This window comes from Seriola lalandi, unplaced genomic scaffold, assembly GCF_002814215.2.
Source record: "Seriola lalandi dorsalis isolate HSWRI2012SDOR001 ecotype SW California unplaced genomic scaffold, Sedor1 jcf7180002053756, whole genome shotgun sequence".
Lineage (NCBI taxonomy): Eukaryota > Metazoa > Chordata > Actinopteri > Carangiformes > Carangidae > Seriola > Seriola lalandi.
In genome coordinates, this window is record NW_019524309.1 from 23,928 (window position 1) to 41,501 (window position 17,574).

Below are 17,574 nucleotides of genomic sequence, written 5' to 3' on the forward strand. Positions count from 1 at the left end.
GTGTGTGTGTGTGTGTGTGTGAAGGGGGCGGGTCTTAAAGCAACAGTCAGCTTTCTGTCTGCTGTTTCAGTCCACCTCCTGTTTTCTTTGGTTTTAATTAAATGCGGTATTTTAGGTTCATTTCAGTAGGTGAATAAATGTAGATGTGTAAACGTCACAAAAGTAGAGTCAGAGTTTCTGTAACTGTCCAGATAAAGTCACATCTTGTCTGGCTTTGGATATTTTTAGTGTCTCAGCAGGTAATCTCTGTCTCTGGAGGCTGGAGCAGATTATACACGATTTATTTTTGGGTTCACTTTTTCACTCAAATGTCGAATAAACAACAGGAAGTGATTAATGAGAGCTTCATCAAACAGCAGAAATGCATTTAGAGGGATATTTTCCTCATAAATTAAAGTATATGTTTTAGTTTTGGTGCTGATTTTAGCTAAAACATGAGCTGCAACCACCTTTTAATAAAACAGGAAGTTTGTTCAAAGAACACCAAAATCAAAAAGCAATTTCAGACTGGACTGGACATTGATGTCCTCCTAAAGCCCAAATATTAAAACATATGTCATTTTTGAGTGTGCAGTGATGTCAACCCCTGAGGAGGCCAATCAGACTGCACAGGCAGGAGAGAACTGTGTGAGCACCCCACACCAGGACATTATTACATTTAGGCCTAGTCCACACCTACATTCGTTAAAATTTTTCCTCCTCCACTCTTAAAAAAAATTCCCCAGCCACATAAAAAAAACACATAATATGTGCTGCTGAGAGCCAAACCAATAGGTACTAATATAACCCTGACCGTAAAGTTAGTTTGGCCAATCTGAAGCTGGAAAAAAGGTGCTACCAGTTCCAGGAGACAAATAAAGATGACGTTACAATATGTACCAAAGACTCAGTTTTCCCTAAACAACACTGAAAAATGTTCAATTACCTAAAACTGAGTTTGCATGTGGACAAAAGGTTTTAGAAACTACATCTGTGTGTGTGGACAGGACAATAAAAAGGTCATACTTTTTTCTTTTAATTTCTTATATTTTTCTCCAGTTTAAATAAGAACTTCTCAGATTTAAATGGGGAGGCTGTGAGTCAGGAAGCAGAGCGGATCGTCCACTAGTTAGAAGGTCAGTGGTTCAATCCCCGGCTCTTCCAGGCCACATGTCAGTATCCTTGGGCGAGATACTGAGCCCCACATTGCCCCTGATGGCTGTTCCATCAGTGTGTGACTGTGCGTATGAATGTGAGTGAATGAGTGAATGTGGCAAGTATTGTAAAGCGCTTTGAGTCGTCAGTTAGACTAGAAAAGCTATATAAGTGCAAGTAAATACAGATTCCCTGAAAACAGTCTCTTTCTCCCAACACTGGGAACAAACTGTGACTCAACCATGATAACACACCAGCGGTTATTGATGATCAACATCTGTAATCAAAAACACATCTGCACCACAGTCAAAAGAAGCTGCTCAAAAATGTAAACTTTTCCACTTTACCACACAGTAAAAACACTTTACTGCACAACACAACACAACACTTTATTTTGATTTTCACTTCCTCTAACTGTTACTTAAAAGTAATATGATGTGTACCTGTGCCTGTAATATTGATATTAAACGTATATTCACTATAACTGTTATACTGCTTAACAAAGGTTAGGTTTTGATCTTGACTCAGAACTTGAATCAGGACAAGGTGGACTTGATTTGAGACTTGTGGTTCTTTACTCAGGACACTTTGAGCTGAGTCCTCCCTTGGGATTGGTTTGATCATGAATATTGTTTGGGATGAAAGTTTTTGGAGTGGTTGGTTGCAGGCAAGGCCCTGGTCCTGGCAGGGTTTGCCAACTTGCTGGTCACTTTGCCACACTAGCGTTTTCTGGCATATAAGTACCTGCCACCTAAAACCAGGGTTGAATTAGATAGATTTGGCCAGGTGGTTACAGGGGATGCTCAGTTTACAAGGTTACACTTATGGCTTGTTTGCACACTGATACTTTACTAAGCTGGTTGTTTGTGCGTTGGTCATTGGTGGTTAGTGGTGGCAGGGGTAGACTACTTTATTAAAGCTCAATCACAGTCGTTTCTGATGCTGAACTAATAAAGAGTTGTGATTTCTGATCATCAATATGAAATGTGTGTTAGTGATAAAAGGTTCAAAGAAAATGTTAAAACTATTATGAAAGTAAATTTGTATGAAATGTAACTTTTGACATCACCTGCTAACCTGGATGGGCCGTGTCTGTCTCAAGAGTTGCTCCCTTATTTGGCTTTAAATTTTGAGCAACTGAAAGAATTTTTCCTTGGTGACAGTAGTAAATTGAGTCTGTCATACAGAAGCCTATGAATTACTCCCTGTCTTGAAACTCAGTGCCAGAATGAATTGTAGTGTATATGTGAACATAGGGTGAAGACAGCTGCACTGGCAGATGATTGTGGCTTTACTGGAGGTACAGAAAATGTCCCACCTGGGGCCTTCCATTGGAAATCATGATGGATGTCCATGAGACTGAAAAAGTCTTTAACTTCTGCCACATGTGGAAAAATGACTGTGCTGTACTCAAGTTGCAGAACAAATGGAGCTTAGCTGCACCATTATTTTTAATTTATTTTATCTAAATTGAGTTTAGTTATTACTGCCAAGTAGTGAATTGCCATCTGTCCAGTCAAAGCCTACTTTAAGTTCCTACTTGGCTTCTAAGACAAAACAACATGTCTCTAGCTGGTAGTTATAGGAAGGTGCAAGTATCATGTTATATTTTTACCTGTGTAAGTGTATGGAAATGTCTGTTTTAATCTCTTGCTTCAGTCGGAGTTGTTAGAGGATGATGTTCAAAATGATGTGTGCTCTGCTTTGCCTGTTGATGCTGTTATGCTGATTTTGGACAGAGACGTCACTGGGCTGACCAGAGAGTACACATGGCCTTTGTCCCGGTACCATTCGATAGTGATAGCCTTGATTAAAACAAGAAAACAGTATCCTAATCAGGGTTTTGTTGGAGATCCTATGTATCAAATTGTTGTTCTCTCATAATTTTTTGGTTTTGTATTGTGAATCTTTCATGATGATTCTTGTTGCATGGGGTCACAAAAATCTCTTTTGGCTGAAGTCAGATGGTCTATCTTTTACACAAATGATACAGAATGCTTCAACCTAGGAGAAGCAAAGCCAATGAAACAATCCTTTTACTGTGTCAGTCCAGAGGAGGATAGATTTAAAGATAGTGAAATCATTTATATGCTGATGAAAGGAGCTGTCCATCATCGTCCAGGTCAGCAGTGTGACTGCACCATCTGCCTCGTACTGATTACTGATTGGTCCGGTTGGTGCTGCCAAGTTCATTAGCCAATCGAATCTTTCGAAAGGCCCATACAATATTGATGGGCTCAATGAGCTTCCAGGTGTGCTGGCTAACAGGCAGGTAAACAGGTACATGAGAGAGGGGGAGAGGATTTGCCACAGCCACACACACAGAGACAAGGGGAGGCATAAAACACCAGACTGTGACGTTTGTCCCAGCTCTTTCTTCAGCACTAACTTCATCAGTAGGATTTTTCCATTTGTTAGAAACTAGGGATGCTTGAAAGGGCCACCATTCATGATTGACTGATTTTCATTAAAAATACATGATGGGTAGATATATGCATTAACGCTTCTAGTCACTGATCACCTTAAAACCGATCACCTGTGGTTAACACTCTGGTGTCTGCGGCTGAGAGAAGCACTGTGTGCTGTGTAGTGTAGCCCCGCCTCGCACCGACAGGCCACCAAAACAAAAAAATATGTCGGCCGTGTGGAACTTTTACAGTGTGTGACACTGATATAACATACAACATCTGCAATGTATGACAAAGATGATCAGTCTTGGCATTGACAGCAAAAAATTCAGAGCATCCCTATCAGAAACTATATCTTTATTTGGAATATCTTTGAATCAGTCCCTTGTGTGTGCTATAAGCCAGAGTGTAACACATGAAAACTTTTCCTGTAGATTTTGTAGTAAAATCCATTTTAAATTCATCCTGTGTGTCCTAATAAAACACTCAGAGATGAACCAGTGCTTACTGGTAAATCTGTCTCAGGTGAGCAGACTGTAAGACCTGCTTCTGACCACCAGAGGGCATGCTGATGTCACAGTGTGTGTGTGTGTGTGTGTGTGTGTGTGTGTGTGTGTGTGTGTGTGTGTGTGTGTGTGTCTGTTCTGAGCACGCTCCATCTGCTCTGAATATAACAACAAACTCTTTTTTCAGTCTAAAAATTAATTTCACACCAACTGAGTTTTTCCTCCACGTGAGGTGATAATGACGCTGCACTGAGTCATCAGTGTGTGTGTGTGTGTGTGTGTGTGCGTATGTGTGTGTGTGTGTGGTATGAATGAATCAGGGACACTCTTCCTCCTCTTCTCTCCTTCCTCCTCCTCTTCTGTCGTGACGTTCGTTCAGGAGGAAACACCACAAACAGTCCTGAGATATTCTGAGAGACTTTACTCACTCTGTGTGTGTGTGTGTGTGTGTGTGTGTGTGTGTGTGTGTGTGTGTGTGTGTGTGTGTGTGTGTGTGTGACTCACAGGGAAATACCTCTGTGGATGGAGGGAGGGATTAAACAGGCAGAGAGGTATAATTACAGTAACTGAGCAGAGAGGGAGAGTAGAGTGACCCTGCACAGTCAGTCACAGCACCGGACCATCAGGACCAGGACCAGACTGAGAACTACAGGTCCAGAGAACCACAGCCTCAGACCTGGAGCAGTCAATTAATCAGAATCTGAACCATCAAGACCAGACAGAAATCCACAGGACCAGAGCCTCAGACCTACAGCACCCAGAAAATATCAGGACCATATCAAGGACCGAGGGAGGACCAGAGTCCCAACCTGCTTTGTGAGCTCTGCTGACAGACTGAGGATTTCCAACTTCAGATTTGGCTGCTGAACTCTGTTTCTATTGTATGTCCTCAGAGACTCTACTGACTCTACTGTTGGACTCTACTGAGTCTGTGAGGAATTGATCTGAAGGATCAAGAGCCCTGGTGCCTGTTTCTCCATCAGGTCCTCCTGCGAGTGCTTTGACCCTACCGTCATTCAGAGTCCATCATGTCCTCTCTGTTAGCTGTCTTCTTCTTCATGGCGCTCAGCCTTCTCATCAACGCCTCTAGTGTGGTCTCTCCAGCTCCCGAGGTCGACAAGGTGCCTCAGCTCCAGGAGGGGGCGTCATCCTCTGTCTGTCCGTCCTGTTCTCTGTCTCAGATGAGGAGGAACTCGACTTTACCAGGAGGACAGAGCGACATGGTGGAGGCAGTGAAGCGTCACATTCTCAACATGCTGCACCTGAGTGCCCGGCCCAACCTGACACAGCCAGTCCCTCGAGCAGCGCTCCTCAATGCCATCAAGAAGCTGCATGTCGGCCACGTGACCGAAGACGGCAGCGTGGAGATCCAGGAGGAGGGCCGGGGCTCCAGGACCCCAACATCCCCCGAACCACCATCTGAAATCATCACCTTTGCAGAGCCAGGTGAGTCTGACAGCTGATCAGAAATTTCATGGTTATTTTTCATTTCCACTAGTTCAAAATTACAGGTACAGGTACAGGTGAGGTACACAGATATAGTTGCAGAGGTAAAGTCACACAGGTGCAGTTACACAGGTCTGAAGCTGGAGCCATCCTGTTCAGAGATTTACGCAAACGTCTCCACATACCTGAAGAAAGGTATAATAGGTACCTGTCAATGATGCTCACATACATGACCAGCAGCTGTATTTCAGCTGTTGATCTACTGACTCTACTGGGTCTACCGGTTCTACTGGTTCTCCTGATTCTACCGGTTCTACTGATTCTACCACTTCTACTGGTTCTACTGTGGACTTAGTTACTGGCTCTACCGGTTCTACTGGTTCTACTGTGGACTTAGTTACTGACTCTACCGGTTCTACTGGTTCTACTGGTTCTACTGTGGACTTAGTTACTGACTCTACCGGTTCTACTGGTTCTACTGGTTCTACTGTGGACTTAGTTACTGACTCTACCGGTTCTACTGGTTCTACTGGTTCTACTGTGGACTTAGTTACTGACTCTACTGGCTGATGACCACATTTTGCTTTTTTAACCAAAGTCAAGTTAATTAATCTGATTGTCATTTATTTACAAAGATTCTCACAGGCGTATGTCCTGTCTCAGGTGTATCTCATGTGTCAGACTCTACTGAGGTTTACTGATCATGAGCTGCAGTTATCAGCTCATTCACAAAAATTTTAAGTTTGTTTTAAGTTCGAAGTCTGTGTACAGATTTCCACAGTCTGCAGACATACACACACAGACAAACACACACACACACACACACACACACACACACACACACACACACACACACTGTATTGATTCCCTCAGTCTGAGCGTGACCTTCCTATCTGTTTTACTCGTATTTTTTGTCCACACAGTAAAAAAGTAAAAATCAGTTTGTTGTTCAGTTTTTGGAATAAGAGTTAAGCTTCATTCTTTAATTAATTCATCCTTTCTTTATGCACATCTGGTCACACTACAGCTAGGAGCGTATTTGTGAACCTGAACACACCTGAGCAGCAGCTCCTCAATGTAACAACAGGTGTCACGCTGCATGTTGATTGGTCAACTTCACCTGTGTGTTTGTGACTCAGCAGAGTGAGGAGAGTAGATGAAGACCTTCACACACACACACACACACACACACACACACACACACACAGGTGAAGTTATTGATCATGTGCCCCAGTGTAAGGTCTGCATCATGATCAGTGTGAACCAACTCATGACCAATCACATCATCCTGTCACTTGTTTGCTTACATAAATGTACATAAAGGCTTTGGGCTATAAATAGTCGTATCTTCAGAAAGACCTTTATAAAAAGGCCCCTCAAAGGCTCACCCAAATTAGAGGACAGTAACAAGGGGGTGGGGGGGCGCATACCGAGCGGTCTCAGGCCGTGAATAATCTCATTCAGACAAATCTGGGCCTCTAATTATTCTGCAGCAGGAGACAAAGATGGAAACACAGAACAGGACCATGTTTTTGGGAGGGTGGGGGGATGTATGGTGGGGGTTAGTTTGGGGGTTGGTGGGTATATACTAGCGGCCTTGTTAACGACATTCCCTGAAATCAGGCCTTTTCTTTTTTTAGTGTCTCTGCTCATATTGAGTAAATTTAGAGGCAGCGGCTGCATTCAGGCTTTTATTGTTCACCACATTCAGTTTGTTCATTCATTCAAATGACAGGAAGACAAAAACAGAGGGGGGATAGTCCAGCAGGATCAAACCGAGACCAGAAGGATCAAACCGAGACCAGAAGGATCAGAGACCAGCTGGATAAAACAGAGACCATCAGCATACACAGTCTTTATCAGTTTTGAAAGGAAATAAATTTAGTAAAAACTTTTTACTGTGAGCTTCCTGTTGTCCAACAGCAGATATATCAAGATGTTTAAAGGTCTAAACCATCAGACTGAGGTCAGAGGTCAAAGGGAAACTATCTCAGTGAGACTAGCAGAGACTGCTGCAGTCCAGTACAGTCCAGTAGACCATTGCTTTGTCTTTCCCAACATTAATGTAAATGTGTTATGTGTTTGAACACATAGGGATAATTCCTGCTAACATGCTAACTGTGCCCTCTTCTGCAGGTGACTCTCAGAACACAGTGACCTTTGACATTTCAAAGGAGGGCAGCGGCTCCTCTGTCGTGGAACAGGCGAACATCTGGATCTTTCTGAAGATGTCAAAGGGAAACCAAGCAAAGGGCAAAGTGACTATACGGCTGCTGCAGCTTCATCATGACAATGATGAGGAGGAGCGTGTTTCAGAGAAGATGGTGGACACTCGTCGCAGCGGCTGGCACACCCTCGCCATTCCTCGCAGCGTTCAGACCCTGCTGGACAGTGGCGGCAGGTCACTCAACCTGCGGGTCTCCTGTCCACTGTGTGCTGAGGCTGGAGCTTCGCCAGTTCTGATGCCTGCCAAAGGCGAACAAGCTGCGGGTCGAGATCATTCTCATCGGCCATTCATCATGGTCGTGCTGCAAGCTCAAGAGGAGGCGTCACAGCGACGAGTCAAAAGAGGTCTGGAGTGTGACGGGAAAATACACATCTGCTGCAAACGACAGTTTTACGTCAACTTTAAAGACATCGGCTGGAACGACTGGATTATCGCTCCATCAGGTTACCATGCCAACTACTGTGAGGGCGACTGTCCGAACCACATGGCGAGCCTCAGCGGCTCCTCCCTCTCCTTCCACTCAACGGTCATCAATCATTATCGCATGAGGGGCTACGGCCCGTTTCAAAACATCAAGTCGTGCTGCGTGCCGACAAAGCTGCGCGCCATGTCCATGCTTTACTACAACGAGGAGCAGAAAATCATCAAGAAAGACATCCAGAACATGATCGTGGAGGAGTGTGGCTGCTCGTAAACACTGTAAACCTGCCCCCTGCACGTCAGCAGCAGATCTGCACTTTCCCACTAAAGACAGTATTTATGTTTAGTGAAGCATCGTATTTCTTATTCGGAGAGACTCTTTTCCACATTGGAACAACCTGAGAATAAATACTATGCAACATATCCTATAATGTCAAACTCTACCTGTCTACATTTATATGTGTTGTCTATTGTTTTCTATTGTTTTATACTGTTATAGAATAATTTCTGATGTGTTCTGTTTACTGAGGATTCAACTTGTGTCAAAATCTGTCATGTCGAGATACTTGAAAGAAATTTGTTCAACCAGCTGCTTGAGCCAAACGTTGTTATCATTATTATTATTATTATTATTATTATTATTATTATTATTATTATTATTATTATTATCAATAAACTAGATTAATTTTGCACAGTTAAGAACATTCCTGGAAGTCTTTCCTCAGCTTCAAAGTCGGAGCTCAGAAGATTGAGAAGAAGCCAAAGACAGTCGACATGTAGATGAAGATTCCATTTTACTGAAATATCAACTGAGCAAATGAATTAAATGACCTGTTGTTAATGAGCAGTGAGTAAGTTGACCACTGATGAAGCTGTGAGTAAAATGAACTTTATGAAATCAACATGGCTGATGTTAAATTATTTAACTGGTGAAACAAAAACAGTCTTTTGTTGCTTCATTGTAAGACAATATGAGATGTTGATGCCAGCTTTATATAATTTATTTGTCTTGCTTCATTATTAAAAAAAATTCTTAACTTTCAGTTTAACTTTTAGTGTCTGTGTTTCCTTCAGTCCACCAACAGACTCCTGAACAGCTGGGCCTCATTATTACCACAGAGAGTGATCAGTCCCACACCTGTGATTAACACCATCATGTTAATGATCAGCCACCCACACCGTGGCTGTGCTGGTTCATCCTTGTGTTGCAGATTACTGATTTGTCATCAGGCTAGATTCAATCATCCATCAGCGTCCTAATGAGTGGGCGGCACCGTTCAGTGCTATATCTAGGCAGGTGACTACTGCTCTGATGTGACTGCCCCCTCTTCCAGAACCTGCTCTGCTTTTTCTGTCTTTGGAAAGTTGATGTACCACCTACTAAAGTTAGTTAGTTCAAGTTAATGTCTGTGAAATGTAGCATCATGCATCTGCCTCCAGCTCTTCACTGGAATGTGCCCTTTGCAGGAAAACCCAGACCCAACCAGACCTGTGAGCTCTGGGCTGGCCCCTGGGCTGGCCCCTGGGCTGGCTTCTGTGCGCCTCAGTGGCCTCCCCAAAATGGGGGCAAGTTGTTGGCACAGACTGGCACTGTCTGCCTCCTGTTCAGGTGAGCTCAGGATCCAGTCTGAGCTCTGCTCTACTTTCACACATCAACAAAGGCAGTGGGAGTGATGTAGAAACCCAACACTCTGCCCTTTGTTTGCAGGTAAAAACTGGAGCAATGGTTGGTAGACTGAGAGGCTCCTCCACTTCCTCCTCTGTCCTGCTCTGCCTTGTGATTGGCTGCTGGAGCTGGCCCCAGTGCCTAGTGATGTTAGTAAAGTTAAACCTTTGCAGACCGAGGAGAAGCGGGACAGCCAGAGCCGGCTGGCATGGTGACGCTGTTTGTTCGCTGACCTACAAACTCATTGCTGAATTGACAAGTCGATTTAAGAAACACAAAGATGAGTGCTGGAGCACATTCAGTCAAAATTATCTCAGAGCTGCAGTCTGAAGAGAAACACCTGCTGTTTACTTCAGTCACATGGTCCATGTTTAGAAACCTTAAATTCTGAGGTCTGTGTGTGATTTTCACCTGTGATTGGCTGCTAACCTGCTAGGTGTACTCTCCGTCTCACCCAGTGCATGCTGGGACAAACTCCAGTAGCAACTGGGGTCACTAAAACATAAAGCAATGATGATCTCTGTGGATAGTGATGAGCTCACAGAGCCAAATAGATGATCATATGAAGAATAAATGTCAACACAGCATAAAAATACTCTTTTGTTCTCAGATGTGGTCTTCCTCAGGAAGAAGAGTATACCCGTCAGTCAGTTGGAGGTTTATCAGGACCTGAATCCAGACCAAAACAGACCACGACTTCCTCAAACTTCCACCAGACTTCAGCCTCACAGCCTGTCACACGAACACATTGAGTGTCCTCTCCTGTCACTGCTGTCAGTCTCCATGATGTACTGTAGTACATCAGGTAGGCCAGAGGTCTACAGGAGGAAAGAGAACATAGCAGGTTCCACATTAGGATGTAATAAAAAGGCTATGATATAACAGGTAATATGAATAATCAGAAAACTAATAATGATAAAAAATGAGACTAATGATAATAATAGAAGCAGTGGGAATTGAGCAGGATCATGGGGCAGGAGGTGTTCTGCAGGTACAGATCCAGATGTACAGGTCCAGAGGCAGAAAGACCTGCAGAGAGTGACAGGAGAGGAGAGAAAGAACAGAGCTACAGAGAGAAGAAGCCGAGTTAGTAACATGTAGTAATGTGTATGAATGAGAACGGAGGAGCTCAGTGCATCATGGGAGTTCCCCCAGCAGTCAGCTTCTAACCCTAACCCTGTCTGTCTGTGTGAACGGAGATGAACCTGACCACAGATCGTCTCCACAAACACCCAGAGTTCATTGTAGGTCTGAGTTAAACCACATCAGTGTGTTCAGAGGACAAAGAGACAGTGACCGACTGATAATCAGTCAGACAGGAAGAGACTGAACAAACAGTCAGAGTTCATTCACCGTCACAGCAGCAGGAAACATTCAGACACTGAGGCAATGTTTTCACAGTGAGCTGGTTTAACTGGAGGAGAGACTGAGGCACTGGTCTTATGTCTTTACACTACACTGGTTTAACCCAGTGCTCCCAGTAAACCTTCACTCTGTGCAGAGTGTTGACAGCACTGTGGACAGTGAAGCAGTTTGAAGAACTGAGGTGGATCAGCAGAATAAACAGTGTTCACTGACATCAGGTCATAATGTCTGTTCATCTGAATGAAGATGCTGTTACTGAGCCAGTCGTTGTAAAGCATATTCAGTTGGAGCCAACCAGCCAATACAAGCACCACATCAGTGCTCTGCCTGAACTGACTACACTTCATTCATGGCAGCAACTGTGTAACATTAAAATGGAGGCAGTATAACAAATTTGTTCTTGCTAAGATCCAAATCCAAAAGGTTATATTCTTAAGTTTTTCACATAATGCATTTTATCAAGAAATTCAATATGATGGACTTTGAAGGTCCAAGAGGCTTTTTTGTTGAGCACATTGACCTGGACTTGTATGTCAGATTTCAAGTCAATCAGCCTTGTGGTGTGAAATTTTTTTAATTATAGCACCACCATCTGGCCAATTGGGCTCATAATTCTTGGGAACACATGCACATCATTTCCAGTTACTGGGCCAAAATTGACGTTTCTATCTTATTCCAGCTCACAGCAATTTGAACCATGCTGTAAGACATATAATAATAAAAATAATAACAATAATAATCATTATAGTATCAATAAACTGGCACAACTTTAGAGGTGTTCTACCCCTTCGGGGTATGTTTTCCTGTGTTTTTGTGTAATAGCCCTTCATCCACAGCACCAGTGAGATGCCATCATTTCCAGTGACATCACTCTGGAGAACTGGTTTATTTTTACAGGTGAGGTGTTTTTGATGAAACGAGTGCTGAATGGAGGCTGTGATGGTGTCAACGTGCAGACGGACTGCGAGGAGGGAAGACGTCCAGAGGAACGTGCTGAGAGGTGGAGGATCGTCATGTGAGTCAAAGTGAAGGATTTATTTTTTGTGTGGGCAGGCTGCAGGACACGTCAGTGCTGTGAGCTGAGGGAAGGCCTGATAACCTCGACACCACCTCCACCACAAACTGCTACTCCATCACCAAGCACAGACTCACTGCTGCTATTCAAAGACATTCACCCCCACAGCTTCACTGATATTGTGCTGCTCATGAGTCCAGAGTTCAGTTGCCAGAACACCTGAGGATTCATCGAAGGAAACATTAAAGATGAAGAAGAAATTCTGTCTCCGGTCCTCATCAACATCATGGTAATTTCTTTAAAAACAAATCACATTAACATATAACTGACTCTTTAAATAAACAGAACAAATGTGATTCTGTGAAATGATGAAATACATTTATCATGTTCATGTTCAGGTGAACACTCTGGACATCAGGTGTATTTATACTGATCAGGTGAGGTAATAGCTTCACCCCCAAATCAGCAAAGTCACCTGACCTCACCTGTCCATGCAACTGACATTCATCACTTGATCAGCTCCGCAGTAAATTTACCTGCCATAACAGTCTCAACTGACTTTTTACCTCTGTTACCTGTTCTTTGTTAGTTCCTGGTTTCCTGTTCCACATAGTGGTCCACACTGGTTTCCTACCTGCTGCCGAACCTGCTCTGCGTAAAGACAAAGTAAACCTGAGAGAACAGGTCCTCACACACAGTCCAAAAACCACTTGATCCTAACCGAGCTAGTTTAAGACTAGTTGTAGAGGTACACGGACTAGTTGTCAAGGTCCAAGGACTAGTTGTTGAGGTCTAAGGACTAGTTATAAACATCTGAGGACTAGCTGTTGAAGTCTGCAGACTAGTTGTTGAGGTCTGCAGACTAGTTCTAGAGGTCTGCAGACTATCTGTTGAGGTCTGAGGACTAGTTGCTGAGGTCTGCAGACTAGTTGTTGAGGTCTAAGGACTAGTTATAAACATCTGAGGACTAGTTGTTGAGGTCTGCAGACTAGTTGTTGAGGTCTGCGGACTGGTTGTTGAGGTCTGCGGACTAGTTTTAGAGGTCTGCGGACTAGTTGTTGAGGTCTGAGGACTAGTTGTAGAGGTCTGCGGACTAGTTGTTGAGGTCTGAGGATTAGTTGTAGAGTTCTGCGGACTAGTTGTTGAGGTCTGAGGACTAGTTGTAGAGGTCTGCAGACTAGTTGTTGAGGTCTGGGGACTAGTTGTAGAGGTCTGCAGACTAGTGGTTGAGGTCTACGGACTAGTTGTAGAGGTCTGAGGACTAGTTGTTGAGGTCTACGGACTAGTTGTAGAGGTCTGCGGACTAGTTGTTGAGGTCTGAGGACTAGTGAGAGCTTGGACAAAGATGATTACATGGAACCTGAGCCTTTCTCAGCATTGAAAGTTCCCCGTCTTCCCCCTCACAGAAGGTGCATGGCTCACACCTTAAATCTCATTGCCAAAGACACAGAAAATGTAATTGAAAAACAAGCTTTGTTTTTCCAAATGATACACGATGGAACTGGATGTGTATCTCGCTATGCAGCGACTGTCTCACATAGCGACATTAATTCCCAAGGCAGATACCAACGAGGCTGCTGACGCTACCATTCCTGTGTATGTCGACCTTGTGATGCACACACTGTCCGTGATGAGTTTGGCTTTTGTCATTTTTCTCAACAGGAAATCAGCTTCATACACAAGTTTGTGGATGTAATGAGGCCCTTAGCATTTGCACTGAATATCCTTCAGGGAGAGAGGAACCTCTTCCTTGGGTATTTGGCTCCAACCACTGGGCAACTGAAAACTGATTTGAATGGCCTGTTGGATGAGTGCGCAAAGCCCACTGCTACACATGGTCTGATTACATGCTGTCCCCTCATAATGAACATCATGCAGTCACTGAGAATGAGACTGTAAGGCTTGCTTGAGAAGAAGGAACACATATTGGCAGCTATGCTGCTGCCAACAGTCAAGCTTGACTGGGTGGAAGATGAGGAGAAACAGCTACAGTACAGAGCGATGTTGAAACAAGAATTTCAAACTGTTAACTTTGATAACTCTTAAGTACAAAGCTCTATTCAATTGCCAGTCCAGTGGTGACACTGGCAACAAAGACACAGCAGCATCTTTCTTCAAGTTTAACCAAAACCCACAGAACGTCACAAAAACTGAAGTGGACACTTATTTGAATTGGCCAACCACAGAAGGGTTTGGTGACTACATGCTGCTGCCCAAGCTCAAAAAGCTGTTCATAAAATACAACACCGCACTCCCCTCAAGCGCCCCAGTGGAGAGGCTTCTCAGCATTGGTGGTCAAATACTTAGGCCCAGGAGAAACAGGCTTGGTGATGCCAACTTCGAGGAAACAACTGCTCTTGAATGCCAACAAAAAACTAAAAGAATGAAGGATATTTAACTTATTTTGTTGGTGGATTGGACTAGTAGTATCCATTGTGACTTTTTGTGGTGCTATGATAGTGGTAAACAATGTTGCATAAGGACAACAGAGAAGGAGTCAACTTTTATGTTTGTTTACTGTGTTTATTTTTTTAGTTGTTAAAATGTTGTTAAAATATGTTTTTTTCTGAATATTGCAGTGAAGCTTCTGACTCTACCTCTAACTCCCCTCTATAAAGGCGAACCCAGCTTCTAAAATGAAAATGTGAAAGCTATTTATGTTTGTTAAAGCTAAATGCTTTGTGTTTCTGAGGTTTCAGAGCTTTACTTTTTCTCTGGACACATAAACCAGGAAGTCAGACAGTCAAATTTAATGAGAATGCTCATTGTTAACCAAATGTTTACATTTAGTTATTTTCTTTTAAGATGAGGAATATTTGCCTGAATATTGCACTAAGCTTTGGCTAAGGCCTCAGGCTCAAACTACCGAAATACACAGGGGAAATTAGCTTATAAAAGGAAAATATTCATGTTATTTTTATATAGGGAAAATATTTATGTGTAGTACAGCAAAATGCTGTATGTTTTTGAGTTTTTAGAGCTGTAAATTTTCTGTGGACAAACATCAAGTCAGGAAGATGAAAAAAATCTGACTATAAGACAATGACTAACTCGTTTTTTACTGACTGTTTACTTTAAGTTATGTGGACATTAAAAGATGTTGGCTGAATATTGCACTTTGAGCAGGCTATGCACAACCTGTGTTTCCATTACAATACATTACAATTTTTGTCTGGTGTTGTCACAGTAACAGCAGTACAGAATATTCACAAGGTTTTTTGTTCAATGCAGAGCCTGTTTTTTCCATTGATCAGAATTATTATTATTAATTTTATTTATATATTTATTAAAATTTGTGTTTTTGAACCCCTGCATAAGTTCATACTGTCTGAATAAAATTTCCATATACAGTATGCCTTAACTGCACCTCATTTTCTCAATTTCAGCATAATATGTCATATTGCTCAACTGGTAAAATATATTCTCAATCTAAACATTATTTTTTTTGTTTGTTTTAAATGTAACTAATGCCCGTGATTCATCAGTGGTATACAGTAATTCATTTAGTTTGGGAGTGACAGTGATTTGTGGCTGGTGATGGATGGGTAGAAAGAGGTTCTATTGAAAAAGAATAGCTATCCAAGCCTATTTATTTTTTAAAAACGGAACAAATGAACGTGAACTAGTTCATTTTTGGAACTGTGAACTTAGTTCAAAGTTTTTATAAATGAACTATGAACTTGAACTAGTTCATTTTCATCTGTATGAACTGAACTGTGAACTAGTTCTCTTTAAGTGTGAACTGGCCCAACACTGTCTACTGACTAGTTGCTGAGGTCTGAGGACTAGTTGTTGACATCTACAGACTAGTTGTTGAGGTCTATGGACTAGTTGTAAAGGTCTACGGACTAGTTGTAAAGGTATGTGGACTAGTTGTTGAGATCTGAGGACTAGTTGTAAAGGTCTGCGGACTAGTTGTAGAAGTCTGAGGACTAGTTGTAGAGGTCTGCGGACTAGTTGTTGAGATCTGAGGACTAGTTGTTGAGATCTGAGGACTAGTTGTAAAGGTCTGCGGACTAGTTGTAGAAGTCTGAGGACTAGTTGTAGAGGTCTGCAGACTAGTTGTAAAGGTCTGAGGACTAGTTGTTGAGGGACTTTACAGGGACTAGTTGCAGATTCAGAGGGACTAGTTATACATTAACAGTGACTAGCTGCAGAGCTCTCTCCTCTTGGATCTCAGATCAGTATTTTTGTTCAGATGGTCAGGATCTTTTTTCTCACTTTGTTTTGGCTACAGAAGCGAGTCAGTTTGTTCAGACACCCACCGAACAGAGTGACAGATGACTCATCTTCATCAGGAGGGGGAGAAATAAGCAGAACGCTCCTTTAATTACAGGGAACAACTTGAAAACACAAACAACTCCACAGCAATGAGACACAAACAGGAGCAACTACACAATGTATACACACCAGGAAAACACAATGAAAAGACACAGGACAGAAACACAAACTGACACACTGTCTGCACATGTGCAGCAGATTCAGGTCGCTGCTCGATGTTCTGAACAAGAACACACTGATCAGTTTTAATTAGTCACTCTGTGTGTGTGTGTGTGTGTGTGTGTGTGACCTGTTGATTCTAAATGAAGTCTTGTTTCCTCCTCTGTGTCAACATGAGTCGACTGGAGATAAACAGCTGATGATGCAGCTGATTCTAGAGTCGCTGCCATTAAACCACAGAAGACGAAGATGATGATGAGGTCATTAAACAATCCAGTCAAAGTTTAGATCAGGCATGTCCAAAGTCCGGCTGGGGGCCAATTGCGGCCCGTGTTCAAATTTTCACCGGCCCGCAGCCTCTGTCATAAAATCAATAATATGCGGCCCGCCAGCTCTGTTGACCACAGTATAAAATACACAGGTACAAAAAAAGCTATTTTACATTTCACCAGAAGATGGCAGTAGACCTGTGGCCGCACTCTCGCCGCCGTGACCCTTGTGTGATACTTTCAGCCCGGCCCATTTCTTACATGGCGACTGTAACTAAAAAAGAAAAGTTGACAGCGAGGGCCGCCGCTTCCAGGACAAGTGGAAATTGGAGTATTTTTTCGCTGAATTACGAAGCAGTCGGCACCAACAGCTCCCTCTTGTCAACTTCTACCGCCAGCTGGATGAAGGCAGGTTCCAAGAGATTCGAACATTTGCTAAGAAAATGCTGAGCTTGTTTGGCTCGACATACTTGTGCCAGAAGACATTCTCGGTTATGAACATTAACAAGAGCCGCGTGAGGACGAGACTAAGTGACTCTCACCTGCGTGACGTCTTGCGCATCAAAACCACTGTTTTGAGCCAGACCTGGACTAGGCCTACATATTGCAGTCCAGATCTCAGTATCACCCTTCACATTAGTGCAGGCAAGATATGTGTTTAGTCCTCTGAGGTGAATA

At 43.0% G+C, this 17,574-nt stretch overlaps 1 protein-coding gene across 1 annotated transcript; it reads left to right on the forward strand.

The window, feature by feature from the left end:
- Nucleotides 1-4,480: 4,480 nt before the first annotated feature.
- On the forward strand, nucleotides 4,481-9,173 carry LOC111651753 (inhibin beta A chain-like). Its single transcript, XM_023401793.2, has 2 exons — nucleotides 4,481-5,494; nucleotides 7,631-9,173. Exons 1-2 carry the CDS (start codon nucleotides 5,077-5,079, stop codon nucleotides 8,413-8,415), a joined length of 1,203 nt encoding a protein of 400 aa, XP_023257561.1. The 5' UTR covers nucleotides 4,481-5,076; the 3' UTR covers nucleotides 8,416-9,173.
- The last annotated feature ends 8,401 nt before the right edge of the window (nucleotides 9,174-17,574 follow it).

Excerpts from the sequence above, each read along its gene's own strand:
- LOC111651753 (XM_023401793.2), top strand. The coding sequence starts at position 5,077 with ATGTCCTCTCTGTTAGCTGTCTTCTTCTTCATGGCGCTCAGCCTTCTC. Across the intron at positions 5,495-7,630 it reads CATCACCTTTGCAGAGCCAG|GTGACTCTCAGAACACAGTG; the intron begins GTGAGTCTGACA and ends CCTCTTCTGCAG.